Here is a 27,940-nt window from a genome sequence, read left to right on the forward strand (position 1 = left end):
TGCCCCCAGCACTGTCCCCGCAGCTCCCGTTGGCTTGTGGGTGCGGACAGCACACAGAGACACGCAGTCCCCCTCCCTGCAGGGGCGTGCAGAGATGTGCCAGCAACCAGCCGCTTCCGGGAGTGGCGTGGGGCTATGGCAGGCAGGCAGCCTGCCTGAGCCCTGCTGCGCCACTGGCCGGGAGACACTTACCACAGGCAGCTCCCGGCCGGAGCTTGCACCCCACACCCCCTCCTGCACCCCAACCCCCTGCCCCAGGTCAGAACCCCCTCCTGCACCCAAACTCCCTCCCTGACCCTGCATCCCCTCCTGCACCCCAATTCTCTGCACCAGCCCAGAGCTCCCTCCTGCACACAAACTCCTTCCCAGACCCCGCACCCCCTCCTCCACTCCAACCCTCTACCCCAGCCCCCTCCTGCACCAAACTCCCTCCCAGGAAAAAGACTTGTATACAGGGGCCCCACAAAGCCTAATAGCCCCAGGCCCACAGGAGCGTTAATCTGGCCCTGGCCACCAGCCACCGCCGGCAGAAGGGTTTAGCATCGGTAACTCTAGGGGGTGACATAATCACACACCAGTGGGCAGGCCTGAGTCTGCCTACTAGAGGCAGCAGTGAGCTGCTGGGACACTCTACATGGCCCCCCAGGCATGAATTGCGGTGACACCTCCACCCAGCCGGCTTTGTGATTTCAGGTGTGCGGGGTCGTCTTCTTCTCCTCGGAGACCGCAGAGCAGCTGCTGGCCACGCACGTCATCCCCCCTCTGGATGCCTGCACCTACCTGGGCCTGGATTCGGGGGCCCAGCCCATCCAGGTGATGCTCTCAGCCATTTGCCAGCTGAAGGGATCCCCTCATTGTGCCATCTGGTGCCAGCCACAAGGAGGGCCACCGTCACCTCTCCATAGCTGTCTAAAGCAGTGCCAGGGCAATCAGCCCTTCCTTCCCCCCAGCAGATGGGTCTGTTGGCACAGGGGCAGTGGGAGGCCCTGGAACCACCACCACAAGGGGTTAAATCATCCCACGCTGGCATCGGGTGACCAGCAGGAGGCACTCTGTGCGTGTGCAGGATCTTGGCTGATCTTACCTCCCCCAACTCCCTGTGGTGCAGACCTCTCTGCACCCCACCCCCAGCCGAGCAGCAGGGTGTCCCCCGGACAGTCTGTCCTGCAGGGAGTCGGGTCTCCGGGAGTGCTGCGGAGGCAACACACAGCTCTGGGGTCCCTTTTATCCCTGCACCCCAGAGCTCCAGAGAACCCCACCGTCTTGTGCTCCAGACCCCTGCAGCAGTACGAGCTCCCCCTGCCACCTTCTCCCCACAAGGCTGCCCCATAGGACTGTCCTGAGGAAAGTGTGACAGCCCCCTACCCTCGCCCTCCATCCTGCCATGCCTGGGGCTGAGGACAGAAGTCATCCTACTCGCCCTGCAGCCCTCTTTGCCCAGGGAGGGGCAGGGCAGAGCAGAGAGATGCCTGCTGTCTGTGCCAGCCATCTTACTCCAGTCAGCTCCCGAACCAGCTGGTGCCAGCTTCTCTTGCCATTCCAAAGGCCAGGTGCTGCTCCGTCCCAAACCCTGCTCATTGGCACAGCCTCAGGGTCTGTCACCCCTTTTCTTTTGTCCTCCCTTGGAATCCCCCACCCCAGGAGGTCTGCCCCTCCTTGGCAGCCCTGCCCCCAGTGCTGTCATCGCTGGATCCAGTGTGAAGCCCACCCAGTGTAGACACACAGCAGTCACAGTCTCCAGCCCCCTGTGTGTCAGGGCTGGAGGGCACAGCTCGGCAGGGCTGGGGGGGTTGCTCGTACTGAGCGTTTCCCATTCTCTGCCTCCCCCCAGCTGTCCCTGTTCTTCGACATCGTGCTCTGCATGGCCGGCGGGGTGACCGAGGAGGACTTTGTGACTGGCAGGACCCAGGAGGTGGGCAGCGGTCATGCCAAGGGAGCAATGGCCCTGAGAAGCGCCCGCTCCGTTCTGTGGAAGGCCCTCCATGCCATCCCTCTCAGCATGGGTGAGTGCGACCGCCCCGAGCGCTGTCCCAGCTCCTCATGCCGGCCCACTCTGGCTAGAGCTCTCTGGGGCCTTGGTAGCCACCCAGTGTCCCAGCAGATGTTCCTTGGCTGGTATCTTGCCAAGGAATTGGGGAAGATCTCTAAAGACACCGGTGGCCTGTTTCCCCCCCATCCATTCCTCTGAGGATTGTTGTAAGCAAGGCAGGTTTAGTCCTGGTCGGTGTGTGGAGAGGAGGCCTCGAACGAGCCACCACAGTGGAGCTGGCAACTGGTGATTAGAAACAGGACATGGCTGGTCCAAAAAAGTCTACTGTTGCTGGGGAGATGCAGGCCGTCAAGGGGAACTTTGTTAGTATAGAGAGGATTGTTGGCACGTTTCCCTGTCAGTCCGGAGTCAATGCCCCGGCATCGTGATAGGGGGCGCTGGGCCACAGGGCAGTGGGGGTGGCACTGTGCCCTGAGTGCATGCCCCGGCAGCATGTCGTTGCGGTCGCCAGCCACCTTTCTGTAAGTAAGAACAGGGCCCTGGCCTGCCAGGGGTCATTAAAGGAGCCTCAGCAGGGTAAGCAAGAACTGGCTGCTTGGCTTGTATAACTTCAGAGCCTCGTCATCTAACGCACTGGGGTGCTTCCAAGAGCCCCAGCGGGGCTGGGGGCACTAGGGGCTGCGCCCGTCCCTGCCGTGCCCCGGCTGGCTGCCGCGCAGAGGTGTTTGGTGAGCATCAGCCGCCAGTCACAGCCAGGTACCAGGGCCGATCCCTTCGGTCTCCCGCTGGGCGAGGCCCTCCCTGCGCTCTGGCCTGGGTTCAGTCCAGCACCCACCACCCCACTCCTCCAGTAGACGCTGCACCCTGCTGAGTGGTGCCCGGATCATGGCGCCCAGAGGGGAGGTGATGGCCCCCTGCCGGACACAGAGTGCTCCTACCCCTCTCCTCCCCTCCCCAGCCAGATGGACCCCTGGCGCCTGCCAGGCCCCCTCCCTTGCAGCCTGGCTGCCACCCCAGAGAGCTGCTGGCCGTGCATTAACGGTGTTGCCTCTCTCCTGTTTCCTGGCAGCGTGTATACCTGATGGTTGCTATGACTACATGACAATGGCCGCTAGCGACCACATCCACAACCTGACACTTCGCATCAGCTCCGTCAACACCCTTTCCTTCCGGAAAGTAGCGCATTCCCACGTAGCTGTAGGTACTTCCCTTCCCAGCCCCCCACTTGCCCCTCCCCCTGGCATCTCCTTTCCTGCCCCCGCTGCCCTGGGGCACCAGTGGCCTCTGGGCCCCATCACCTGGCCCCGCCCTGAGACAGCAGAGCGGGAAGACTCCAGCACTGTCTACACTGCTACCCCATCCCTGTGGGAGAGGCAGCGTAGCCTACTGGGTAAGACACTAGCCTGCAGGTCGGGAGACCTGGGCTATGTTCCCAGCCTGGTCTTGGACCTGCTGGGTAACCTTGGACATGTCATTGTCCTTTGCTGGGCCTCAGTTTCCCCTCCCCCCCTTGTGTCTGTGTTGGCTGCTGTCAGCTGTTTGGCGCAGGGCTGTATCTGCTTGGAGCCTAGGACAACGGGGCCTCTGGTGCTCCCCTAACCCTCCATCACTGCCACCTCCAGCGAGTGCTCAGTACCCCTCCCCAGCCCCCTTTCTGCCCTCTGCCCCGCCAGGCTCCTCTCCCCGCTCCTGACCGCTGGTTCCTTCTGTTCCCGCAGCAGCCCCATCTCCTGGAGGACGGCTGCACCGTCACCAACAGCCTGCTGGAAGGAGCCGTCCGGGTGGAGCCCGGAAGCGTTCTCCAGCACTGCCACCTGCAGGTACAGCTCCCTCCCCTGCCCCGCTCACTCGGCTGGCTCCCTGGGGGTCAGGCGCTTCCCAGGCATGGGCTGGATCGCCCTATGGCTTTGGGCTCTCGCTCTAACCCAGTCTGGGACCTGGCTGCTGGGGCTCCCTCTCTCTGCATGTTCAGGCCCATGTAGCATATTCCCCCCAGGGACCTGGGCAGGAGCGTGTCCTACTCCTTCCCCCCACCCCCACCCTGGTTTTATCTTAATCTGTTTGGGGCCTCCAGCTCTGCCCCAGCCCCAGGGTCTGTCTGCACTGCAGTCAGAGGGGGGCTGCAGCGCGTGGCGCAAACCAGCTCCAGTCACAGTAGCAGCGTGGAGCGGACGAGCCCACCCGAGCACTGGGGACGTATTCGCGTGGCCAGTCCCTACTGCCTCGGCTTCAGCACTAGTGTCGTGTGAATTCGCGGGCTCTGCCCTGGCTTGGGTACGTCTGCACCCCTCTCGGACGGCAGCACAATCGCTCCCAGCCAGCTCCATGCCCGGGCGTTTGCCACAGCAGGAATTTTCCCCTTATTTTCATTCTGTTCCTTCTATTTCTACCCCTGCTGCCCCTCAGGGCAACCCTGCCTGGCGTTCACACTCTTTGCGGACTGGTAGCCTGATCTCGCGCCCTACCCCTCATAGCCGTCTCTTCCCCCAGTCTCGTCAGCACACCCGTCCCAGCTCCAGCCCCTGCTCCTCTCCCAGTTCGTGACCTTGTGGCCAGGAGCTCTAGGGAGTGAATGCAGGACTCCAACAATATCCCCCATTGCTAGATTTTACCAGTGACCATCTCTGTTTCCGCCCTGCCCTCCCCGCCCCCAGCCTTGCCACTATTCAAAGCACGGCTGTATGGTACGTGGAATTTAAAGGCTTTCTGAGCCTTCACCTCCCTCTGGGGGTCCCGGGTGCAGGAGGGCGCCCAGAGACAGCCATGATGGGCTGGTTGTGACTAGATTAGAGGGAGGGGCTTCCCAGAGCTCTGATGCGGGTGGGGATCTCCGGCACTGCCCCTCCTTTCTGGAGCGGCCCATTTTGTCGCCCTCACAGGGACCCTTGCAGATAGGCTCTGGCTGCCTCCTCACGGGGCTGGACGTCTCCTCCTCGCCTGCCCTGCAGCGCTGGCGGCTGTGCGATGTAGTCCTGCAGGGGCACACCATCCGGCTGCAGGACATGCTGCGCCAGGTGTTCACCCTGACTGGGCGCCACGACGACTGGCAGGTGCTGTCTGAGACCGGGCTGGGGGGTTGTCCGGGAGAACCAGTGGATAGCGCTCAGAGGATCGTGTGACCTCCCTAGTGAACAGTCACACCTACGGGCTGCCCACCGTGTGATTGCCCTGTGCGGGGCTCTGGCTGCCCACTGGACTGGGGGCCCTGATGGCGGTGCCTGGGGGGAGGAATGTTCCCCTATGGGGGTGTGGAGGGGACCATCTGCCAAGGAAACGGGGTATAGGGAGCCACCCCTGCGGACCAAGTGCTCTGTGGAAGGAGCAGAGGCCAGGGACGCTGCCCTGCCTCCCTGAGATCCAGTGAGGGGTTAACATGGGGCCTGCCGCCAGGAGAGGGCAGAGATCAACCCACAATGGTGGTGCAAGTCCTGTCCCCTTCTAGCCCCGGTTCTCGCTGTCTCCTCTCTCCCGCTTCACAGAGCCCTGCCGGGGCGGCCAGCACCTACCTGAACGTGCCCTGGGCTGAGTTCTTCCACAGGACGGGGATACGGTACGTGCCAAAGGGGCTGGGCAGAGAAGGGTCCTGGATAGGGCACAAAGTGAGCCGAGAGCGACCGCTTTCCTCCCCTGCATTGCGCCCTGGTCTCTGCTTGGCTGAGACCTGGGAAACACTCTGTTATGCTGCCTGGAAACGTCTCGGTGCAAATGGAAAGGGGCGGAGAGGAGCTGGCTGATGCACTGACCTCCAGAGCGCTGTGCCAACTCCTGGGGGGCCCAGTGGGATAGAGTGAGGCCTACATGAAGCCAGCACCCTAAAGCAACCTGTCCTGCAAGAGGCTGGGATGACATCGCCGGGAGCTTCCCCACATAACCAGCACATGTATCTACAGCGCCTCCTGCTGGGAGAGGCTGGCAGGGCAGGAGCTGTGAGCCCCTCACAGCTGGTCTCCTGAGTGCATTTCCCTCCAGCTGGCTGAGGAAGAGGCTACAGTGGTTCTGCGGGCTCCGGCTTTCAGTCTGGGTGGAGGAGGCTCCATCCCAGCTGTGCAGAGTGGGGGCAGGGCGGTGCAGCGGCTATCCTCCAAAACTTGCCGCCAGTCATTCTGAGCATGGGGCTGTCCAGCCGTTGAGAAGTCAGCAGGGATGCTGAGGAGATGGTACGATGGGATAACATGATTTTGGTAATTAATTGATCTTTAAATATTCATGGTAAATAGGCCTAATGGCCTGTGATGGGATGTTAGGTGGGGTGGGATCTGAGTTACCCAGGAAAGAATTCTCTGTAGTATCTGGCTGGTGAATCTTGCCCATATGCTCAGGGTTCAGCTGATCGCCATATTTGGGGTTGGGAAGGAATTTTCCTCCAGGGCAGATTGGAAGAGGCCCTGGGGGTTTTTCGCCTTCCTCTGCAGCATGGGGCACAGGTCACTGGCTGGAGGATTCTCTGCTCCTTGAAGTCTTTAAACCACGATTTGAGGACTTCAATAGCTCAGACATAGGTGAGGTTTTTCACAGGAGTGGGTGGGTGAGATTCTGTGGCCTGCGTTGTGCAGGAGGTCAGACTAGACGATCATAATGGTCCCTTCTGACCTTAGTATCTATGAGAGCGGGCAGGAGCATCAGCCCCATGCTCCCCTCTCCCCGTGCCCTAGGGAGGTGAAGGCCCTCTCAGGATCTGCTTTCCCTGGGGCAGAAATGAGGCTCTCTTTGTAGGTAGGGAGGTCAGAGGGGCAGGTGCCTGCTGCCCAGGCCTCCTGCCTCCATTGCACATGGCTGCGTGGTGCCCACTCTCTGAGGCTGCTTCTCACTCCGGCAGGGAGGGGGATATCTGGGGCTCCGACGTCCCCCAGAGGAGCCGCTGCCTGCTGAACGCCCGCCTCTTCCCCGTTCTGCACGCTGCTGAGCCCGTGGGGGTCCAGGACGTCCTGTGGTTCCTGGGCTCCCAGGAGGGTGAGGGGCTGGGGCGGTGGCGAGCCTCGTGGCGCATGTCCTGGGAGCAGCTGCTGATGTGCCTAGACCAGGAGGCGGAGCTGGTGTCCCGCCGGGCGCTCTTCTTCCACCAGGCACAGGGCAAGCTACGCAGGATGCTGCTGGAGCACAGGGACTGCAGCCTCCTGCCCCTGATCCGCAGCGCCGTCAACGAGGGCTACCAGGAGGCCGTGCTGAGCACTCTGGACCTGGGTGAGAGCAGGGCAGGGCGGCTGCCTGTGACCTTCGTGTCACCCACACATGCTGCTCTGGGGTGTCAGGATGCAGACTCCAGCACTGTGGTGATTTAGCCCCTGTGCAGGCCCACGAGTGCTGGTGGATTTGGGCACTGGTGGGGACCCTTGAACCACGGCTGGCCACTCTCCCTTGCTAAGCAGACTGGGCAGTCCTTACAGCAGCCAGGGGACTATTCAGGGGGATGTCAGCCCAGAGGCTTGCCAGTTTCCATCTTTGTGGATCACATTGTGCCCTGCTGAGTTCCTCCTGCTGTCTTTGCAGTTGGTGACAGGCAGGGCCGGCTCTAGGATGTTTGCCGCCCCAAGCAAAACCATTTTTGGCCGCCCCTGCTTTTTTTTCCTACCCCCCTGCCCCCGGCTCTGCCCCAACTCCACCCCTTCCCAACCCCGTCCCCAAATCCCCATCCCCGCCTCCTCCCCCAGGCGTGCCGCAGTTCCCCCTGGCCATTGCTTCCTGCGGCTCCTCCCACCCCCTGCAACCCCTTGCCCTAGCTCACCTCTGCTCTGCCTGCTCCTCTGAACACGCCGCCACTCTGCTTCTCCCCCCTCCCTCTCAGGCGAGGGAGAGGCAGCCCATTTAGGGGAGCAGGCAGAGTGGAGGTGAGCAAAGGGCGGGGCGGGGGGCGCGCACAGGAAGTAAATGGGGGGGGGTAGAGGAACTGCTCCCCGCCCCAGCTCGCCTCCGCTCCACCACCACCGCCTCCCTCGAGCACACTGCCGCTCGGCTTCTCCTCCCTCCCTCCCTCCCAGGCTTGCCACGCGAAACAGCTGTTTCGCGCGCGGCAAGCCTGGGCGGGAGGGGGAAGAGGTGGAGGCGAGCTGGGGCAGCGGGGGCACATTTCTAGGGGCGGCCTGGCCGGCGCCGGAATGCCACCCCAAGAAATGTCGCCCCAAGCACCTGCTTGTTTTGCTGGTGCCTAGAGCCGGCCATGGCTAGAGGGCATTCTTCATCCCCTGCGTGACGCCGGGTCCCAAAGTGCCATACAAACCCAAACAGCTGTACGGACTGTACCACAGTCCCTTCCCCCTTCCCCACCACGCACTCACCTCTGGAGAGGAACATGGCCACTTTGAACATCCCACAGGCATGTGGCTTACGGAGGCTGCCAGAGGGCAGAGTTTCCTCCCATTCTCGCTAGCGAAGCCATGTGGAAGCCAAAGCCTGAGCTCGCTTTCTGTTGTGGCACACAGCGGGTTTCCAGCAACCCTGGCCTGTGGCCATGAGCAGGTGGGGCATGTTGGTTAACAACTTGCAGGTAAGTAGCGCCCAGCAACTCTCTTCTGCCTGCATTGCCAGGCCCTGCAGGCTTTGGAAAGTGGAGCTACCAGAGCCTAGGTTCAGTAGGCCACAGCCCATTCTAGGTGTGCTGCAGGAAGGTGCCGGCTTGAGTGCCGGGGCGCATGAAGCCCTCTGTCTCCAGAACAGGCGCTGCCCTGGCATTGGCAATGCCAGCTTCTGTCGGCTGCCCCCGCCCAGTGCCCCCCCCGGATTAGCACGAGGGAGGGACTTCACGCTCCATGGAGATAGTCAATGAGGGAGCTGATGATGATGGGTTATGGGATGTGGGTACTGGGCTGAGAACCAGCAAACTCATTCCACTCCAGGACCACGGGGGCATGCTCTGGTTCTGGACAACTGTAGATAAGTGGCTGGAAGGGCTTAGGGGGCAGAGGAAGAAGGTAACCTGTGTGCTAGATGAGGACGGATGAAATCCTCCCATGGGCAGCGGCCCTCTAAGGCTCCAATCTGCTGGGCTGTGGCTGGCTGCTGCTCTGATGGTTTCCCTTTCCTTCCTTCACAGTGGCATCTGTTGCCGCTGACCCTGGGGTGGCAGCCCGGGCTCTCGCCTGCATCGCCGACGTGCTGGGCTGCATGGCCAAAGGGGATGGGGGCTTGCGGAGCGGGCCGGCCGCCAACCAGGAGTGGGCCCCGGCCTTCCAGCAGCTGGAGAGAGGCAACATCGCTGAGGGAGTGAAGGAGCTCGCCAAAGAGAGGAGGGAATGGCTGGGCAGGTACAGGGCCCTTGGTGCCCGGGAGCCAGCAGGGGTGGCAAAGATGTTGTGTTGAGGGCTGTGGTGCTGGGCTCGCCCTGCTGAATGGACAGAGGTTCCCATTACGCCTCGTTTCCGGCCCTGTCTCATGGCCTTTCTGCAGCAAGCAGCGCGGTTTGCTGTGAGGTCCCAGGGCTGTCAGCTGACAGACTGGCCTGATCCCCACCTCTAGGTGGGGGACTGATGGCCCCTCCCCACCAGCAGCTTGGGCCCCTGGTCCTGCTGGAAACCCATAAACTCCCCAGCTGCTGCTGGGCATGAGCCCTGTGTCTCTGCAGGGGGCTTTGTGCTGGGCTGGCTGATGTTCCAGGCATCTCCCATCTCCGCAGCCCTGGACTGCGGCTGGGAGATTGGCTAAGGCCCCAGCCACACACCAGGTGCTCAGTGACGGTGACAACCTGTGCCAAAGGCCGACACGGGCATCACTGGCTTCCCGTGGCCAGTCGAGCATGTTTGTGCTCAGCGTGGCCAGAGCCGCTAACTGTGCCACTGACATCCCAGGAGAAAGGCCGCTCCGATGGTGCCCTCTGCCAGCTGGTGAGCGGCACCCGTCTCCCCCTGTCGTTTCAGGCCGGCGCTGCTGGTGAGGGCTGCCCGGCACTACGAGGGGGCCGAGCAGATCCTGATCCGCCAGGCTGTGATGTCTGCGTGCCGGTTCATCAGCGTCGGGCGGGAGGAGCCCCCTCCCATCGGTCACTGGGTGCTGGTGGAGTGCCCTGCCCGGATAGACGTCTCTGGTGAGCACCTCTGGGCGGGAGCACCTTTCGCAGGCCCCAGTTCAAAGGGCTTTCTCTTCTGGCCTGGGCATCACTGGGGCTCGCCCTAGACTCTGTCCCAGCGCTGGGGTGGATGAGGCAGTGCAGGGCCGGGGCCATGGGGAGCCCTGGTGCGAAGGGAGCAGCTCCCAGGAGGTGGACAGCACTGGTTGTAACAAAGCGCATGCCGCTCCGACTGCCATTCCCTTGCAGCTGAGCTCAGCAATGCACCGTCACAGCAAGCAGCAGCTGCCACGGGAATACTCGTTCAACGCCCGGGCTGTGCTCGGTGCTTCCAGGCCACACACAGACCAGGCCGGCCCTGTTGGGAGAGGCCTTGGGGCTGCGGGTGTCCTGGGTTCATGCGCATCTGTTTAAGGCGTCTCCCGGGAGGTGTGGCTTGCGGATGCTGCCTTTAGGAGGGACTTGGAGGGGGAGATGTGGCCTGGCTTATTGGGCTCTGGAGGTCATGCCCTGTGTGGCAGGCAGCATGAGGAAAGCGGGTAGGGAGAAGGACTCTAAGGAGGGGTTTATAGCTTCCAAAGGAGCATTGTGATCATCTCGTACCACCTCCTGCAGGACACGGCCAGGGCACTGCCCTGTCTTAGGCTGGCAGCCTGGAGAGGACAAGAGATGAGGGCTAGTCTGTGGGCGGCTGTCCTGCATGAGGGTCCCTCTGTGCCTTGCAGGGGGATGGAGTGACACTCCTCCAATCACTTACGAGCACGGGGGAGCCGTGGTGGATGTTGCCATCCTGGTGGATGGGCGCAGACCAATCGGGGCCCGGGCCCGGCGCATCGCCGAGCCGGAGCTCCGGCTGGTCAGTACTAGCGGCATGCTGGAGGGCGAGGTGGTGCTGGAGCTGGTGTGCCAGGACCTGGAGGACCTGCAGGATTACTGCCAGCCTCACGCGCCAGGTAAGACCCACCCCGCTGCTCAGGATCAGGGCTCACCAGCTGCTCCGCAGCCCAGGAGCTCCTGGACCAGCAGAGAGAGGAGCTGGGGGTCACTTGCAGTGCCCCATGGATGGCAGAGGGAGGGTCGCTGGTGCTTATGTATTCTCCAGTGTTGTTCTCGGATTGGCACCTGGGGGGCACCAAGTAGTGACCTGTGCTGCATCCCTGTCACTGCACCCTCCCAGCTCCGAGACGGGCCATCCCCTCACCTGGCTCGCACGCCTGGCCCCATCCACTGCAGGTCTCAGAAGCAGTGTTTGTTCCCAGTCAGGCTGGCAGGAACGACATCCACCTGGTGCCAGTGGGGTTCTGTGGGCTGGGCGGAGGGTGAACCCATACAGTGTTAAAAGCAGGAGGTGGGGTGTCCCGGGGGATCAGTAATGGGCCAGAGAGCTGTCTGGGGAACCACTCCCCGAGCCCCGCCCTGAGCCCTCCCCAGCGGATGGCCGTACTGCTGCCGGTAGAAGAGTTGGGGGGGCTCATTCCTAGCAGACAACAGCCTGCAGCGCACAACCCACCACCAGGGTGGCTGGCCAAGGGTGGCCCAGTGAGTTTGGTGCTGGTCAGGGACTGGGCTCAGTCCCTGCTCTGCTACAGGCTTCCTGTGGGACTGGGGCAAGTCGCCCAGCCTGTCTGGGCCTCGACTCCCCCTCTCTGCAATGGGATGCCAGCCCTGCCCCGCATCCCAGGGTGGGGAGGTGATAAGAGAGACCCAGTCTGGAGACCTGCGTAGCACAGACAGCCCAGGTGCACAGGGGATGGAGACGCGGGACAGTGAGGCCATTGGCACCTTTCCCCCACCAGCAGCCCCACCACAATGAGCCAGTCCCAGGGAAACCCTCAGCTCAGCGAGTTCCCCTTCCCCCTCCTCCAGGACCTGCTGTTCCGTGCTGCAGGGAGAGCAGGCCTCCGAGCCTGGACAGCTTGGGCTGCGGCTCTGCCCTCGCCGTGCTGGCCTGGGTGGGGGTCGCTATGGGCATCTGCCTGTCAGGAACTTGTGCTAATGGCTGACCCAACAGCCGTGACCCGGCCGGAGCACCATGTTAGTCTGCCAGCAGTGAAGGGGTTAAACCAGCAGGGGCTTGGTGGCCAGGGCATGGCTGCGCTCACCAGCCTTTCAGGGTTTTCTCTCTCCTTTCCAGGGGCCTTGCTGAAAGCGGCTTTCATCTGCACCCAGATTGTCACCCTCGCTTCCCAGAAGCCCTTGCAGGCCCAGCTGCTGGAGTGCTCTGGCGGAGGGTTTGAAGTGCACAGCTGGTCCAGCCTGCCACACGGATCTGGGCTGGGTATGTTTGTGGCCCCCTTTGCACAGGGCATGGTCTGGGCAGTGAGCGTAGGTAAATGTAGACCAGGAGAGCTCTGAGGCTTGGCTTCAGCTCCCATAGGAGGCTTCAGGAAAGACATTCTCAGCCATAAGCAGCCAGGCCCGCCCTGGTCACGTTCTCAGGCCTGGCTGGTCACTCCTAACAGAGAGAGAAACACTGAACAGCAGCATGGCTGGGGCTGGGGCTCCCCCAGCCTGGCCTGCTGGGATGCACTCCCTGGCTGTGCCCTCAGGCACTCTGAAGAAACTCGCTCTCCCACAGCACTGCAAGGTCTGCACTGAGAACAGGCTGGCTCCGGGCCTTGTGCTTAGGCACAGCACACAGGATTCACTGTGGGACGGGCCAGGGGCACAGGAGAGGCCATGGGCTCAGCTGCTGGGGAGGGATCCAAGCCTCTTTCTGTGGCTTCATTGCTTGTCTCTGCAGGCCAGTCCCCTCCGGCCAGGCAATGCAGAGCATGGGGACTGCAGGGGCCACCCAGCACAGAGAGCTGTTTATGTCCTTCTCTGCTGTTGCTCTGGGAGATGGGGATGTAACCTAGCGACGGGCCTCCCAGCTTACCCCTGCCCTGCCCTGAGGCGCTGGGTCATTTCATGGGCCATGGCTGAGAAGTGGTCCCCATGCACCCTCTGCCTCACCTCCCTGCCCCGTCTTTGGCTCCTCCAGGCACCAGCAGCATCCTAGCCGGGGCGGTGATGGCGGCGCTGTACCGGGCAGCCGGGAAATCCACCAACACAGAGTCCCTCATCCACGCCGTGCTGCACCTGGAGCAGGTGCTCACCACAGGTAACAGCACAGAGGCTGGAGGGAGTGGGGGGCCTGCCATGGCCTGGCCCGGCCGCCTGAATGGACCCACTGACCAGGTTGTGTGTGGGCAAGGGTGGCATGAGCCTGTGGCAGCTGGGATATGCCATGCCAGGCTGCCTCTGTGCTGCACACCTCTAGCCCCTGTCAGACACACTGCCTCTCTGCCATTCCCACTCCCCTGCCAGGGGGCCCGTCCTCACCAGCTGGAGGTTTGAACTGTCCCATGGCCCCAGCTGCTCGGGCCCATTATTCTGCCCTACTGGTTCAGGCTTTCTTTGCAACAGGCAGCGTTAACCCTTGTGGTGCATGCTGCCTGCCACTCTGCTAGCCCCCATGGGGCTGTTTGATCAGTTCCCTGTCCCCAACCAAGCAGCCCGCCTCCCTCTCCCACCCAGCCAGCCCCTCAGCACCACACTGCCAGGGCCTTCCCCAATATCCTGCCTGTTGGACTCCTAGGGGACTTCAGCACCAGCACATTCAAAATTCTGCACCCAATATTTTAAAATATTGAAAAGTTTATTTGTCAAAATAACACAATATAATCACACCAGTTTCAATTATTCTGGTAATTTACTTCAAAATCCCTTTCAGCAAGTCTGTCGGTAACAATACAGACAACAACAAAAAAGATTCAGGAAATGGTTTTTGACAAATTGATTCCTCACTAGGCTTATTAATCCAGAACTTTGAGTAATAATTAATTTAAGCTGAAATACAGAAACGTATTTCCTGCACTGTTCAAAAGCAGTGCAAGGGCTTGTGGGAGTCAGGGGTAACAGAGGAGCTGAGGGAGAGGGGAGCCTGGGAGTGAACCTGGAGGGTTGCTAGGTGTGGTTGGGAGAAGTATGGAATAGATTTTTTGGGGAGGGATTGTTTGGGAGTTGGGGAGCTTCCCTCATGCAGACCCTGGCTGACCCGTAGCCTCTCCCATTCAGTCAGGCACATCTGCCCCTGTCCCCAAGTGTCCCTGCACCCCCATTCAGCCAGGCATATCTACACATCCCCCATGTGGCCCTGCATTCCCCCTCCATCCCCATGTGGCCCTGCACCCTCACTCAGCCAGGCATAGCTGTTCCTGTCCCCATGTGGCCCTGCACCCTCACTCAGCCAGGCATAGCTGTTCCTGTCCCCATGTGGCCCTGCGCCCTCACTCAGCCAGGCATAGCTGTTCCTGTCCCCATGTGGCCCTGCACCCTCACTCCCATTCAGCCCTTGGCTCCGTGCTGCTACCCCACTAGCTCCTGTGCTGCTGCCTCAGTCTGTCCCCCTCACTAGCCCTTCTAAACTCGTGTGCAGCCCCGTGTGCCCCGCTCTGTCCAGTCCCCCATAGCCCACATCTCCTCATCTGGTCTGTGGACAGAGCACTGTGAAGAGGGCAGCCTCTGCCCCTCCCCTTCCATGGCTGGCTGCTCCAACCCATGAGCCTGCTGCCCTCTCTTCTGGCACCACATCAGCCCCTGGTGGGCAAAAGGTGTAATTGCAGCTTCCCTTCACCTCCCCGTCAGAATCAATTAGTCTGCAGAAGAAAAAAAAATCTCCTGGGGCATTAATTCTGCACTTGAACAACGATGCAAAATACCCCTTGGTTGCAGGGCTGGGACTGAAACCATTAGTATCCTCACGGTTTGCTCTGTGTAACTGGCCCTGTTGCTGGCAGGAGGGGGATGGCAGGACCAGGTTGGTGGGCTTGTGCCAGGCATCAAGATCGGGAGGTCAAAGGCCCAGCTGCCCCTGAAGGTGGAGGTGGAGCAGATCCCTGTGCTGGAGGGCTTTCCCCAGACCCTGAACAAGCACCTGCTCCTGATTTACACAGGGAAGACTCGGCTGGCCCGCAACATGCTCCAGGTAAAGCATGTGCCCCTCCATGCCTCAAGGGGCGCTCCCCATCCAGTCCCCAGCAGGGCCACAGCAGGCGTGGGCAGATATAGCAGCCTCCTCCAACACCAGTTCAGCCATCCCTCGCTCTAGCTCTTCCATGCTCTACAGAGCAGGGTCACTCCCCTCCCTGTTCCACAGCTGAGGGCCAGAGCTGGGAAAGGACCTGCCCTGGCCCTATGCAGCTGAGCTGAGCCTAGTAACATGCTCCCAGCCCCCTGCTTAGTTCATTGGCCCCAGCTTTATAGGGACGTTACTCTAGGACCCAGGTGCCCAGCCATGGACCCAGTCCCTGCTGCGCTACGCACTGTACGGACACAGGACAGTCAGACAGCCCTGTGCCGCACAGTTGTTGTGGCTCATTGCAGGGGATTGGTCATGTCCCTCCCTTGGCTCTGTCCCCGCTGCAGAAAGGCTCCCCACTGCAGTGAAAGTGAACGCTGGCTCCCAGGAGCAGCTGTCCAATGCTCACTCCGCAGCTCGTGTGGGAAGGTGGCTGGTCAGACATGCCCAGTACAAGGGGATAGAGCCAAGGGCTGCGCGGGGATACTTAGTCACACTGGCATTTTCTTTACTTGTAAGTCATAGAAATAACCTGGGCACCGCATTCCCATGCTCTGGAGGGGGGTTTCCACTAAACTGCTCCACATAGAGGTCAGGCTGCAAATCATTCTCACACAACACCACAGGATCCCGCTCAGCAATCGGGCTCCCCATGGGGCACAGAGCCCGCTGCCCCACACTCTCTGCTAGTGGGGTGCAGCTCCAGCAGCAGGGGAGCTGTAGGCAGGGGATGCAGGGGAACAGCAGAATCTGGGCCCAGTGCCTTAGCCCGTGTGCCAGCCTGCAGGACTCTGCCTGGCCGGGACATCCCATGTCCACAGGACAGCCAGGTGCAAATCATCAGGAAGAGCAGCCGGGCAGAGCGCAGGGCTGCCGGACAGCAGCTCTCAACTCGAGTAGGCAGAGCCCTGCCCGACAATTGGTTACAGTGCTTGGAATGCACCTGCTGGAAGCAGAGCTCAGGGGTCACCCAGCAGGCCTAAAGTAATCAGGCGCCCTGCCCCCCCTGCTTGAGACATGGCGGGGGGGCTCCATGCAGTGTAGTGGAGACGGGGCTTAACCTGAGCTCCTGTCTGGGCTGGGGGGAGGTGGTGGGGAATTAAAAGCTCTCAGAGGAGCACGGGGTTGGCCCAGTGTCCCCGGCCAAAACTGCCCTTCCCTCCACAGTAGGGGGTGAGGCTAGCTGCCACCCTAGCCCTGGCTGCTTGCTCTAGGCTGAAGGAATCTGCGTCCGCAGAGAACATCTGAGCCTGGGGCCCCGCAGAGCCCACTGGGGCCCCTCTGCCCATTTTCTGTAGTTACACCTGCTGCTCCCCCATTCATTCCTGAGCGGGTTCAGGTGCTGGTGACAGGTCACAGCTGGATCCAGGGCCAATAGCCCAGCCTCAGGGGTTAAGTCCCAGCTCTACTTTCTGCCTTCCAGCTCGGAGGAGCCACCCTCTTGCCATCACACAACCCCCCGCCCCCCACTTAGAATCCCTGGACCAGCAAAGCTGCCGGGAGTTGCACTTACGCTCCTGCTTTCCTTCTGCACCCCCGAATGCCGGGGCGGGGGTGTCAGCAGCAGGCCAGGGCCCCTCGGGCTGGGAAGCCCTGGTGAAGGTGATGCAGTTCATGGCTTGCCTCCCCTTGCAGGACGTCCTCAGGAACTGGTATGCCAGGCTGCCAGCTATCGTGCAGAACGCCGACGCCCTCGTGAGCAACGCAGAGCAGTGCGCCCAGGCCTTTCGGCAAGGTAAAGCCGCTGCACGCTCATCTCTGGGGCCCAGGAGGCCTTTCCTGAGCCTGCCTGCGGGGGGGGGGGGGTGCCCCTGCTCTTGTGGGCAAGGGCTTACATGCTAGGCTGTTCCAGCAGGGGTGCTGCGGCTAGCAGACAGGAAAGGCACCACAGCTCCTGGGCTGTACAGATCCTTTCGCTGGCCCAGGCCTAGCCGTGATGGGACTTGGTCTAGCACCTGCCAGCTGCTGCTCTGTCAGAGCAAGGTGCAGGCCCCTGGGAGCCCAGCTCCAGCTCAAGCACGGTGGCTAGTCTGCCTTGCCTGCTGGGACTTGCAGCCTGCAGGGACAAACCGGCACATGCCAATTCCGTGGAAGTCTCCTGCCAAGGTAGCCCTGCTCTGATGCCTTTAGCACAGTTCCCACTTGTGCTTAGGAAACCAAACAGCTCTGTCAAGGTGGGATGGGAGCCGCAATGCTGGCTAGGATGTGATCAGGGTGCCACGTGGCCATGCCTTCATAGGGAGCCCAGAACCCCACAGGTGCACCCAAGAGCTGGCTGCCGGGGCACTATGCTTATGGCCTGGTTAAACTACTGTTTTGGTCAGTCGTTTCCAGCTGGTGCATGTCGACGCAGCCCCAACACCTCATCAGCTGAGCAAATTGCTTTCCCAATCTGTTCCCCCGCTCCCCTTTGTAGTAGACTGTGCAGGCCAGCGTCCCCACCCCCACCCCCCGAAAGGCTGCATAAAGGCGAGCCCTGCTCTTGCGGGGGTGCAACTGCAGCTGGGTTGAAACATTTGAAAAAATAACAGAAAAGCTGGCAGCTTGTTACTGGGGAGTCAGAGGCAGGATGTTGTGAAACACCTCAACATGAGATTTGTGGGGATCAGGCCAGCCAAGCGTATTATTTAGTTCTGATAGCACTCGCAGGGCAGACCCTGCCCACATCCCCTGCGAGACCAGGCGGGGGGGAACAGCTGTACTCTCCTGGGTATTGACCAATTCTTGGCATTCTCTTTGTCTGCTCTAGGTAACCTCCCTCTCCTTGGGGAGTGCCTGACCCGCTACTGGCAGCAGAAGAAGTGCATGGCCCCGGGCTGTGAGCCTCTGGCTGTCAGACGCATGATGGATGCTCTCCAGCCGTATGTCTATGGGCAGAGCTTGGCTGGAGCTGGAGGCGGCGGGTTCCTCTACATCTTAACCAAAGAGCCCAGCCAGAAAGACGTTATACAGCAAATTCTAGCAAAAACAGAGGTGAGCCATGCACGTTCACCCCCATCCATCTCAGGAGCGATCAGAGCAGCAGATGGTTCCGCAGCGCCTTGCATGTCCCATGCGCTGCGAGAGGGGTGCAGACTACAGCAGCCTATGCCATGTGGCACGTCGGCCAGGCAGTGGGGAAGGGGTTAGAACTAAGCAAATAGCCCAGCTGCCTGGAACTTGCCCCCCAGCGTCAAGGGGTGAGAGATTCCTGGCCACCCAGTGCTACCCACAGCTATTAGCATGTAACAGCAAGGCCCTTGCTGACTCTTTACTAAAATAACCTTTCATTGTAGGGCCTGGGGAATTTCAGCATCCACACTGTTGAGGTGGACACAGCCGGCTTCTCTCTGCAGCTAGTGGGGAGCAACCCTAAAGCAAGAGGCGACACAGGGAGTGGAGGGCACAACCGGTCACGTGAAGGCCTTCAGCAGGGCCCTGGTCTTTGTGCACTGCCAGTGAACGTTCAGACAGCAGCAGACAGCAGCCAACCTCCCACCCTGGCGTGAAAAACCTGCCCTAGGATTTTCCACTCACAGGAGCTGCTGGTGAATCTGTTCTGATTTGGTTTCAATTCAGAGTGACTTCTGGCTTCAGCAGCAGCAGCTGCACAGGCTGCATGATCATCTTGGTAGAGTACGTGCCTCTACCATTGGGCTGATGGAGCAGGGAAGCCCTCGGCCCCTACAGCAGCCTGGGCTCGTGCATACTACAGAACCAGGACAGGTTCACCGGCAGCCAAAGCGAAGAAAGGCCTCTCTCGGTTTGACAGCAGTCCCACCCCCAGGCTGCGGTAATGCTGCGGTAGAGATAAGCTTGGCAGAATTTGATTTGTATTTTTTATCATTTTGACAGATATCAACGTTTATTTTTAAGCATTTTTTCTGTTCATCAATTAAAATGTTTATAGGGGTGGGAAATTATAGAGGGGTCATCCTAATTATTTAATAACAGACACAGAGTCCAAAAGTTAAAGCTGTAGCCGTTAAAACACAAACTGTGAACAGTGTCAAAATCTGCAGGTAGCCTTACATCACACCTCCAAGACTTCAAGCAGCAGTTTGTCTTACTCTGCCTAGCTCAGGGGTGGGCAAACTTTCTGGCCCGAGGGGCCACAGCAGGGAAGAGAAATTGTACGGTGGGCCCTGAATGCTCACGAAGTTAGGGTTGGGGTGTGGGCTCGGCTTGGGGGTGCGGGATCCAGGGTGGGGCCAGAAATGAGGAGTTCAGGCCCTGGCTGGGGCGGAGGGAAAGGCTCTGGGGTGGGGCTGAGGATGAGGAGTTCAGGGTGTAGGAGGGTGCTCTGGGCTGGAGCAGGGGGTTGGGGCATGGGGGGAGGCTCAGGGGTGCAGACTCCGGGCAGCACTTACTTCAAGCGGCTCCCAGAAACAGAGGCATGTCCCCCTCCGGCTCCTATGCAGAGGCTATGCGGCTCTGCACCTCCCAACTGCCATTGGCCCCTGGGAGCTGCAGGGGTGGCGCAGGGGGGGGGCAGCATGCAGAGCGGAGGCCCCTGGCTGCATCTATGAGTAGGTGCCAGAGGGGGGCCATGCCACTGCTTCTGGGAGTTAAGTGGAGCGGCCCCCAACCCTGCTCCCCGGTTGCAGCAGGGCAAGTTCCAGACCTGCTCCCCAGCAGAAGCTCGAGGGCCAGATTAAAACAGCTAGTGGGCCAGATCTGGCCCATGGGCCATAGGTTGCCCACGCCTGGCCTATCTGTACATTTCAATCATTCACTGAAATTGTTTTTCATCTCTTAGAATGTACAGTGAAATCAGTGTTTCAACATTGGCTGATAAAACACTAATCCTTCCAAGCCTCTGTACAGCGGAGATAGCCCCCGCAGTTGCTCGGGTCCTGTACCTGTATTTTTATATGGACTTTATGCAGATTGCATCAGTAACTGGGTCCATGGGAATGACTAACCCTTGATTTGCAGGTATCTCCTGCACCGAGCCATCTCATGAGAACAGGTTAGTGTAGCCGCTTTTCCTAGTGCAAGCAGGATTAGACCACAAAGCCCGTTGAAGGACTCCTGAATGGTCCAGCATGCTCTGAGACACGTGCGCACAGCCGTGCAGGAGGAGCGAGCCGGAGCCAAGCCCTGCCTCCACGTTCTAGTCTAGCTGTTTACAGCTGAACAGTCCCTGGGGCAGCCCAAGCCCTGGCAGTTCTGTGCACGTGGGGATCCTCTGCTACCCACCAGCAACTCGCTCACAGGCAGTGCTGCCTGGGGGGGGCGGGCCTGGCTTCCAGGAGCAGCCACAGCCCTGCACCCTACAGAAGCTTTTAGTTTTGGGGTGTCATTGCTCCTCCCCCGCTGCCCTTTTTCTGACTACCAAGAGCTGAGAGTTTCCCGTACCTGAAAGGACCCCCCGGTCGCGTGCTGTCACAACACTCCTCCCTCCCCGCGGGCTGTGCATTCCTCGCAGAGCCCTGGGCTGGAGACAGCTCAGCCCGCCCCGCTGAGGCCAAGACTTTTCAGAGAGGCACAGCCCATCTGCACCCAGGGAGGGCTGAGAGCATTACACAGCACAGCGGCAGGGCAGGGCGATGGGGGCTAGTACAGTACTGGGCTAAGCAGTGCCAAGCCAGCAGCACTTAGAAGAGCTGAGTGCCAAGTGCAGCTGGCAACTACGTGCTCTCAGGGCACCTGCCGCATGGACAGGACAAGCGCACACCACACTGGAGGTGGGGAAGGAGCCTGCGGCAGGTTCCAGCCGTAGCTCCCATTGGCTGTGCACTCGCCCAGCCTGTAACACAGGTCACCGGAGAAACGTTACTCCCCCCTCCTCCGTCTTTATTCACCACCTCACTGCACAGCGTGTAAAGAGATACAAGAGGAGCCAGAGCCCTGATTCTAGAAGGGACTCGACCATCAGCAGCCCCCGCGTGAATTTCAGACAATCCCCACTTATGCCCCACCCTGAAGAACTCACCCATCCGGCGCTGGGAGACAGCTCCTCCTGCAGGACAGGGACTGCCCCCTGGGACTCCAGCAGCTGAAGGGATTGCACCAGGATTGCACCAGGATTACACCCCTGGTGGGCCAGGGCAACCATGGACTCTGAGCCCAGGGTCTGTGGAAGGCTGCAGAAGGTCACTGCTGCTTGAGTCACCTCACGGGGCAGCATCTGGAACTGCAGCCCCGTACTCCACAGAACCTGTCACGAGAAGGGAAGGCGAGCAGGGGAAGGCACGAGCAAGCTATAACCCTGTCAGAACAGCCTGATCCTTTAGGGTTAGTGTCATGGGGGAGGGCACCTCAGCGAGGAGCCCTGCTGCAATGCCGCTGGTCTCAACAGGAGAGATTGCACAGCCGCCGTATCTCTGCTCCCTGAAGGGCAGTGAGCCAAACTGGGCCTTCTCGAGTCCAGGTCTCCCCTACCAGGAAAGCCGGGTGTGGGGAGCAGCACTAGAGTAATCACAGGGCTGGTGACTGACCGAGCCAGCTGGCCGCCCCAAGCCTATCACAGTCCTGCTGCAGCAAGTGCTGGAAGCACGAGGACAGGCTTCATGGGATGCTACGTTCACACTATGAAGCGCATCCAAGGACGGCCAGGAGCTGCAGACAGCGCGCCAGCTACAGACGCAGCCTCTTAATGTCCTCGCTGCGGAAGTCGATTCGGAGGGCCAGCACCTGACGGACCTCAGCTGGGGTGAGGCGCCAGGTCAAGGGGCCTGAGTTGGGGCCCCAATAATCCAGGATCTCTGTCACCTGGAGAAAGAAAGAGAAAGTCAAGCTGTGGGGCTGTGGGAAATGACAACACATGAATATGCCATTCTACCCCCCAGCTCCAACTACATAGAAGATCACAGACACTCCAGAGCATGGGGTGGGAGTGACAGGTGGGCAGAAGCTCCAAGTTCCTGCAACTACCCCTCCCCACACCAGCAGTGAGTGCTGCAGGAACAGCAGGCATAGGGGGTGAGGGGGCTGCTAAAATCGGGCTGAGCCTAGTAGACTTCTGTGGAGGCTGGCTCGGGAAGTTGCTGATGTTGATCATTCTACCACCCCCAGCACTGAGTCAGGGGAGAGCTCACCCTTTCCAGATTGAGGATGGTCGCCATCTGGGAAAGACGAGCAAACTTGTCCCGGATGGTCCACGTGGTCACGGTGGTGAGATAGGCTATCAACGATCTCAGCTCCTTATCGAACTGCAGGCCGCCAAGCTGAGGGCACCAAGCAAACCATGTTACTCTTCCACATTTCAAAGGCCCATGGCTTTCCATCTTACAGATGTCATGGTGGGTGAGGAGAGGGAGGAATTCCATGGAACATGGTGCTCTGGGGCTGGAAAGTAGGCAGTGGCTTATAGCCAGACACTTTAGGGGCCAATGCCTTTTTCGCTGCAAGGTCTCCCTAGCCCCACTGCCAAAGGCTTCCTCTGACAGTTCACTCCAATCGGGGCTCTTCTGAGCTGGCTAAGTCTAGTCACAAGCACTAGGGTCGCTGAGTGGGGAGGAAAACCGAAGCTTTAGCTTCAAAGGCTGGAATTGCAGGGTAGCAGGAGCCTTGATGCAACAGCACAGGAAGAAGCTCAGTGTCACGGCCAGCAGGGCAACAGCTGTACGGGGAGTTCTAGCTCAGCCTCACCACCCCTCTTAGAGTAGGAGAGGGTTGAAGGCAGGACTCTCCTGGTTCTGCCAGGAGTCCGGCAGCTGCTGCTCAAGGAAGGGAGGACCCAGCTGTTTGCTTACCCTGCTGAAGGTAGATTTGAGAACCACCTTCTCCAGCTCAGTGGCAATGAGACTGGTGGTCAGGCTGCTGAGGCTGTCATAGATCACGGGCGAGAGCCCAGCCTGGGGACAGAAAACCACGTCATTGTCCTGGCAGTGCAGCCACTGGGAAGAAGTCAACAGAAACCAGCGCCAGTGAGAACAGCCACCTTTAGGGTGCTCGTGGCCATGCTTAAAGAGTGGAGCCAAACAAAACCAGAATGGCTCAGTAGTCAGGCCTGGGGCACCGGGACTTGGGAACACCCACAGATGTGAGGATCACTAACCTCTCCGGGAGGGCTCAGCGCTAGAGAATCAAAGCAAAGGGGGTGACTTTGGGTTGTTTTAAACAGCATGAGCAATCAGGGGAGGACTATGTCCATCACTCGCCAGAGCAGGGAGTTTGAGTCAGGCAATGCTGCTGTGCACGACTGACCCAAGCCTCACATTAAGTTACTGGTGCTCAGGAGAACTCACCTTGAACTCTGCCATTTGCTGTTCCAGGTTGATGATGAACTGTTGGACCCATGGGTCGTTGGCTTCATAATCATTGAACTCTTCCTAGCAGTGGAGCAGAATGCAGGGGTAATTACTTATCCGTGACACCCCTTGGCTTGTGAAGAGCTGCACGCTGTCAGGACTGGGAGAACCTGCTGGACCTACAGCAGTCCTAATAGGCCTTACATCCCTGCTGCACTGCATCAAGTCCTCCACAGTTTCTCTACTTAGCTTTATCTGGCCTGAAAGATTTAGCAGACCCCAGGATGCCCAAGAGTTATTTGCACTAAAGAGTCTTTTCGTGCTCATTTGTGTCCCCGCTTGGGAGAGGCCAGGAGAAAGGACAAGGTCATGCCTGACCCGGGCCCAGCACTTTCCAATGGCTAGGTTGATAGCATACCTACTAACATATACAGTTGTGCATGCTCAAGATGATCTAAAGCTCTGCTTCAGGGGATAAACGGATTCCCCCCTCCCTCCGCATAGAATCACAGAATTGTAGGACTGAAACGCACTTCGAGAGGTCATCTAGCCCTGCACTCACGGCAGGACTAACTATTATCTAGACCATCCGACAGGTGGTTTGTCCAACGTGCTCTTAAAAACTTCCAATGATGAAGATTCCACAACCTTCCTAGACAATTTATTCCAGTGCAGAACCACCCTGACAATTAGGAAGTTTTTCCTAACGTCCAACCTAAACTGTCCTTGCTGCAATTTAATTCCGTTGCTTCTTGTCCTGTCCTCAGAGGTTAAGAACAATTTTTCTCCTTCCTCCTTGAAAAAACTTATGTACTTGAAAACTGTTATGTTCCCTCCTCTCTGTCTTCTCTTCTCCAGACTAAAACCCAATTCTTTCAATCTTTCCCCATAGGTCACATTTTCTAGACCTTTAATGATTTTTGTTGCTCTTCTCTGGACTTTCTCTAATTTGTCCACATCTTTCCTGAAATGTGGTGCCCAGAACTGGACACAATACTCCAGTTGAGGCCTAATCGGCACGGAGTAGACCGGAAGAATTACTTCTCATGTCTTGCTTACAACACTCCTGCTAATACCCAGAAGGATGTTTGCTTTTTTTGCAACAGTGTTACACTGTTGACTCGTATTTAGCTTGTGATCCACTATGACCCCCAGATCCCTTTCCGCAGTACTCCTTCCTAGGCAGTCATTTCCCATTTTGTATGTGTGCAACTGATGGTTCCTTCCTAAGTGGAGGACTTTGCATTTGTCCTTATTGAATTTCATCCTATTTACTTCAGACCATTTCTCTAGTTTGTCCAGATGATCTTGAATTTTAATCCTGTCCTCCAAAGCACTTGCAACCCCTCCCAGCTTGGTATCGTCCACAAACTTTGTAAGTGTGCTCTCTATGCCACGTACTCCAATGCACAACTTGACCAGGTGTGTTACCAGCCATGCATTTCTGCCTTGCTCCGAAGTATCAGATACAAGGCAAGGATGCAGGACTACCTGGACCAATGGTCTTATCCAGTACGGCTACTTAAAGCAACAACCCACAGAGTTAGCCCCTCAGTCACCAGCGTAGAGCATCCTAAGGGACAGTCCAGGGGTGGGGAGCAGATATTCCTTCATGCCAAAACTTGTCCCTGTCCCACACAAACCGGCTAGCATGGTGCTTTTCAGAACTGTGTGTCACTGGCATGAGAAGCCTTGAGTTGTGACACTGGGATAGGAAAGGTCCCTGACAGTACAGCATTCTGTACCCCTCACCATGTTTTCCTAGGGTCCTATTTTCTAGGATTCAGTCCCACGGGTTGTCCTTGGACGGCCAAGGAATTCACTGCCTGGCCATGCTGAGGTAACAGCAGGGAAGATCTTTGGGATGTGAGCCAGGCCTGTCCCTCTGACTCCTCCCCACCGTTACAGGTGCAGAGCCCTATGGAGCTGGACACTTCGGGAGCAGAGAAAGGCGAGGCTTACCTCCTCAATATTATGGGAGACCGAAAGGAAGAGGTTGATCCAGGGTTTCACCTGTGGTTTGACAGCTGTGCTGTTCAGCTCACTGAGTCCTTCCTGGGGAGGAGAGGAAGAGGACCTGGCAAATGACTGAACACACCTTGATTCCAACGAACGTGCACCATTCAGCCATGGCTATGAAACTGCTCCTCTCACCCTACCTGGAGTCTGCCCTGTTAGCCAGGGGAGTATGACCTCCAGAGGGGGGAAACGAAACCTGGAGAGAGACTTGTGCAGGGTCAGACAGCAAGTCGAGATGGGAATGGAACCCACGAGTCTGGATGCCAAGCGCCATGCTCAGGAGCCCCAAGGTGGGAGGGGGAAGGCCACTGACTGACGTGGCCTTCTGCTTGCTCAGGGCCAGATATGGCAAGAAGGCAGCCATGGCCAGATTCCAAAGGCCCCCCTCTCCCCCAGCATAGCTTTGTTCAACAGGAAAAGCTTAGAGAAGAGCTAGCTGTGGTAGCAGTGACTGCTTTCCCGGGAAGCAGCAGTTCCACGTCGCACACGCCCCTCACAAGCTGCTGTGTGTGGGGAGTGGTGGCTGTTGGGGGCCTAGGTAAGTCCTAGGTAGCTGCAAGGCTAGAGTGCTTGTGAAGGGTCTCCAGTGCCAAGCAGACTAGCTGCCGGGCTCAGCGGGACATGAGGGGTCACCCTGCGAGAAGCTTCTCACCAGGCAGTTGGTGGAAGTTTTTAATTACAACTGGCATCTCGGAGTCTGCTGGCAGCTGCCCTTTCCCACTGAAAGGGGATATCTGTGTCTCAGGCAGGATGGGAGCTCAATTGCTTCCCATCCAGCTTTAACAAGGCTCCTGCGTGGTTTCAGCATTAGCCATAGGCCTGGGACCCCGCCTGCAGGAGAGGCTCCAAGCAAGCCGGGGACAGTGCATGGCAAAGCAAGAGAAAATGGTTTTGCTCTCCCCGGTCCGCTCACAAGGCGAAAGATGGCCTCAGGGTTTGCTCAAACCAAGTTCTCTGCTGCTTGGCTTCCATACACCAAACATTAGGCCTTCCTCTCCCTCTCTTTGGCAAGCTCGCTGGAGGTCTTGATCAGGGATGTCATGAGATTGTAGCCTTAGCAGCAGCTACCCACTGCGAGATGGGGAAGCTGGATATTTCAATAGGGGAAGAGAGATGCTGATTCTTGGATTACATCTGTGGGATGGCCGGAGCATCTCAGATGCCATCCTTAGACAGACCCTCTGGAGGTCTTGCCAAGGTTCCCCTCAAATAGGGAGAAGGGAAGATCTGAGAACTCATGGTTCTAATTTAAAAATACTGCCCCTTTACCTGGTGAGATCACCTTTGCTCAGCACAAAGCAGCAAGGGGAACCATATTCCTTCTGCTCCGCAGCTTGCCTTTAATGCTTATCCCTCCCCAGCCAGGAGGCATCACTGTTACTCAGCACATGATGTGTTTACTCCCCCTCCACTAAAGCTGGACCCCTCTGCACCATCTTACACCATATGGGCTGGACTCAGATCCAAAGTTAGCACAGGCCCTGGGCTGATGATCTCCCATTTGTGAGCGCATCTCAGAGCCAGCCGAGTGGCAAAGCCAGGCTGCCTCAGTCGGAGCGCACCACCCACACGGCAAGGAGCTCACCTGCAGCAGATCTCGGAACTTGTTAGACACCGCAGCCATGTCAGCGAGGCAGCTGTTGATCTTGGCTTCGGCTTGTTCTCCCCCAAAGCCTTGGCTAAGCAGCTTGGCACAGTCACTCTGTGGGAAAGACACCCCCATACGCAGACTTGGTGGAAAATGGGAAAGAGGAGGACAACAGGTGTCCCAAGAAAACCATTGAGAAAGATGCTACTGTCGTGGAAAGAGACCACAGTGGAGCAGGAAACGTGGCACTAGGCAGACGGAAGTGGAACCACCTGGTTACCTCATGTGTCACAAGGAGTAAGAGCATCTAACCCAAGACATAGGGAAATTATCTCCATGTTACAGATGGAGAAACAAGGGGTGGAGGGTTCTTTTAGCATTTTCACAAGGTCAAACCAAGCGCTGACAAGCTAGCCCTTGGTCTGGCCAGAGGATAGATTTCAGTCCATTCAACCATGTTTTCAGAAAAGGACAAGTCCTAACACGAGTGTCTCTTTTACTGGGATGAACATCAACAGCCCAACCCTATCAGAAATGGGGTGAGTGCTAATATTCATTTATTTTGCAGTTTCACCCTGGAACCCATCATGGAGCAGCACCTCAATGTGCTAGGAGCTGTACGACGTAACAGACTGTCCCTGCCCCAAATGCCGTACCAGATGGAGAAAGTCTATCTTCCCCAGCTGCACCCGATCTGCAGCTCCAGCCTGTGGATTTGGGCAGGCACAAGTTGGCATGTGCTTTGTTTGCACTGGCAAATCTGGTTACTCAATTGTGTCTGCAGATCAGGTTCTTCAGTAACTAGACCACCTTCTTTCCCTCCCCCCCACCCCAGCTTCTACTTCCCCACTCTATGCCCTCAGTCACTGCCCTTCTCCACTACTTCCCTCCCCGACTGCAACCCCACACTCACCCCAATAATAAAAATACAGGGCAGTATTAACACCGACTGAAGAGAAGCCCTCGCTAATCTAAGAGCCACTAAGATACCTGCTCAACCCTAACCAGCCACAAGTTTTTCATAACTTGTCCCCCTTCCCACGGCCCAACTCAGCGTCTTTCTTGCATCAGCTGGTTGGATCACATCTATTGAGCTATAAGCTCTGCA

The 27,940-nt window shown here is 58.7% G+C and overlaps 2 protein-coding genes across 8 annotated transcripts in view; one reads left to right on the top strand and one right to left on the bottom strand.

The window, feature by feature from the left end:
• The window catches only part of FCSK (fucose kinase), a 40,967-nt gene extending 22,017 nt beyond the window's left edge, over nucleotides 1–18,950 (top strand). For 5 of the 7 annotated variants that reach the window (XM_048816893.2, XM_075118275.1, XM_075118276.1 and 2 more), the window contains 16 exons: nucleotides 694–813; nucleotides 1,832–2,003; nucleotides 3,060–3,187; nucleotides 3,709–3,810; nucleotides 4,870–5,040; nucleotides 5,470–5,540; nucleotides 6,807–7,171; nucleotides 9,018–9,228; nucleotides 9,838–10,004; nucleotides 10,712–10,939; nucleotides 12,121–12,264; nucleotides 12,970–13,089; nucleotides 14,768–14,955; nucleotides 16,684–16,783; nucleotides 17,798–18,021; nucleotides 18,324–18,950. In XM_048816893.2, the coding sequence (XP_048672850.2) occupies nucleotides 694–813; nucleotides 1,832–2,003; nucleotides 3,060–3,187; nucleotides 3,709–3,810; nucleotides 4,870–5,040; nucleotides 5,470–5,540; nucleotides 6,807–7,171; nucleotides 9,018–9,228; nucleotides 9,838–10,004; nucleotides 10,712–10,939; nucleotides 12,121–12,264; nucleotides 12,970–13,089; nucleotides 14,768–14,955; nucleotides 16,684–16,783; nucleotides 17,798–18,021; nucleotides 18,324–18,536 (2,724 nt within the window). In that variant the 3' untranslated portion in view covers nucleotides 18,537–18,950. Of the gene's footprint in view, nucleotides 1–693; nucleotides 814–1,831; nucleotides 2,004–3,059; nucleotides 3,188–3,708; nucleotides 3,811–4,869; nucleotides 5,041–5,469; nucleotides 5,541–6,806; nucleotides 7,172–9,017; nucleotides 9,229–9,837; nucleotides 10,005–10,711; nucleotides 10,940–12,120; nucleotides 12,265–12,969; nucleotides 13,090–14,767; nucleotides 14,956–16,683; nucleotides 16,784–17,797; nucleotides 18,022–18,323 lie in introns of those variants that run through there. The other 2 variants (XM_075118274.1, XM_075118279.1) reach the window with 2 other exon arrangements.
• A 1,859-nt stretch (nucleotides 18,951–20,809) lies between these two features.
• COG4 (component of oligomeric golgi complex 4) overlaps nucleotides 20,810–27,940 on the bottom strand; it is a 31,909-nt gene continuing 24,778 nt past the window's right edge. Inside the window, exons 14-19 of the mRNA XM_048816894.1 lie at nucleotides 26,830–26,946; nucleotides 25,188–25,280; nucleotides 23,223–23,306; nucleotides 22,728–22,829; nucleotides 22,071–22,199; nucleotides 20,810–21,744 (exon numbers count right to left, since the gene is read on the bottom strand). Of these exons, the coding sequence (XP_048672851.1) occupies nucleotides 21,610–21,744; nucleotides 22,071–22,199; nucleotides 22,728–22,829; nucleotides 23,223–23,306; nucleotides 25,188–25,280; nucleotides 26,830–26,946 (660 nt within the window). The 3' untranslated portion in view covers nucleotides 20,810–21,609. The remainder of the gene's footprint in view (nucleotides 21,745–22,070; nucleotides 22,200–22,727; nucleotides 22,830–23,222; nucleotides 23,307–25,187; nucleotides 25,281–26,829; nucleotides 26,947–27,940) is intronic.

This window comes from Caretta caretta, chromosome 12 (assembly GCF_965140235.1).
Source record: "Caretta caretta isolate rCarCar2 chromosome 12, rCarCar1.hap1, whole genome shotgun sequence".
Classification (NCBI taxonomy): Eukaryota; Metazoa; Chordata; order Testudines; family Cheloniidae; genus Caretta; species Caretta caretta.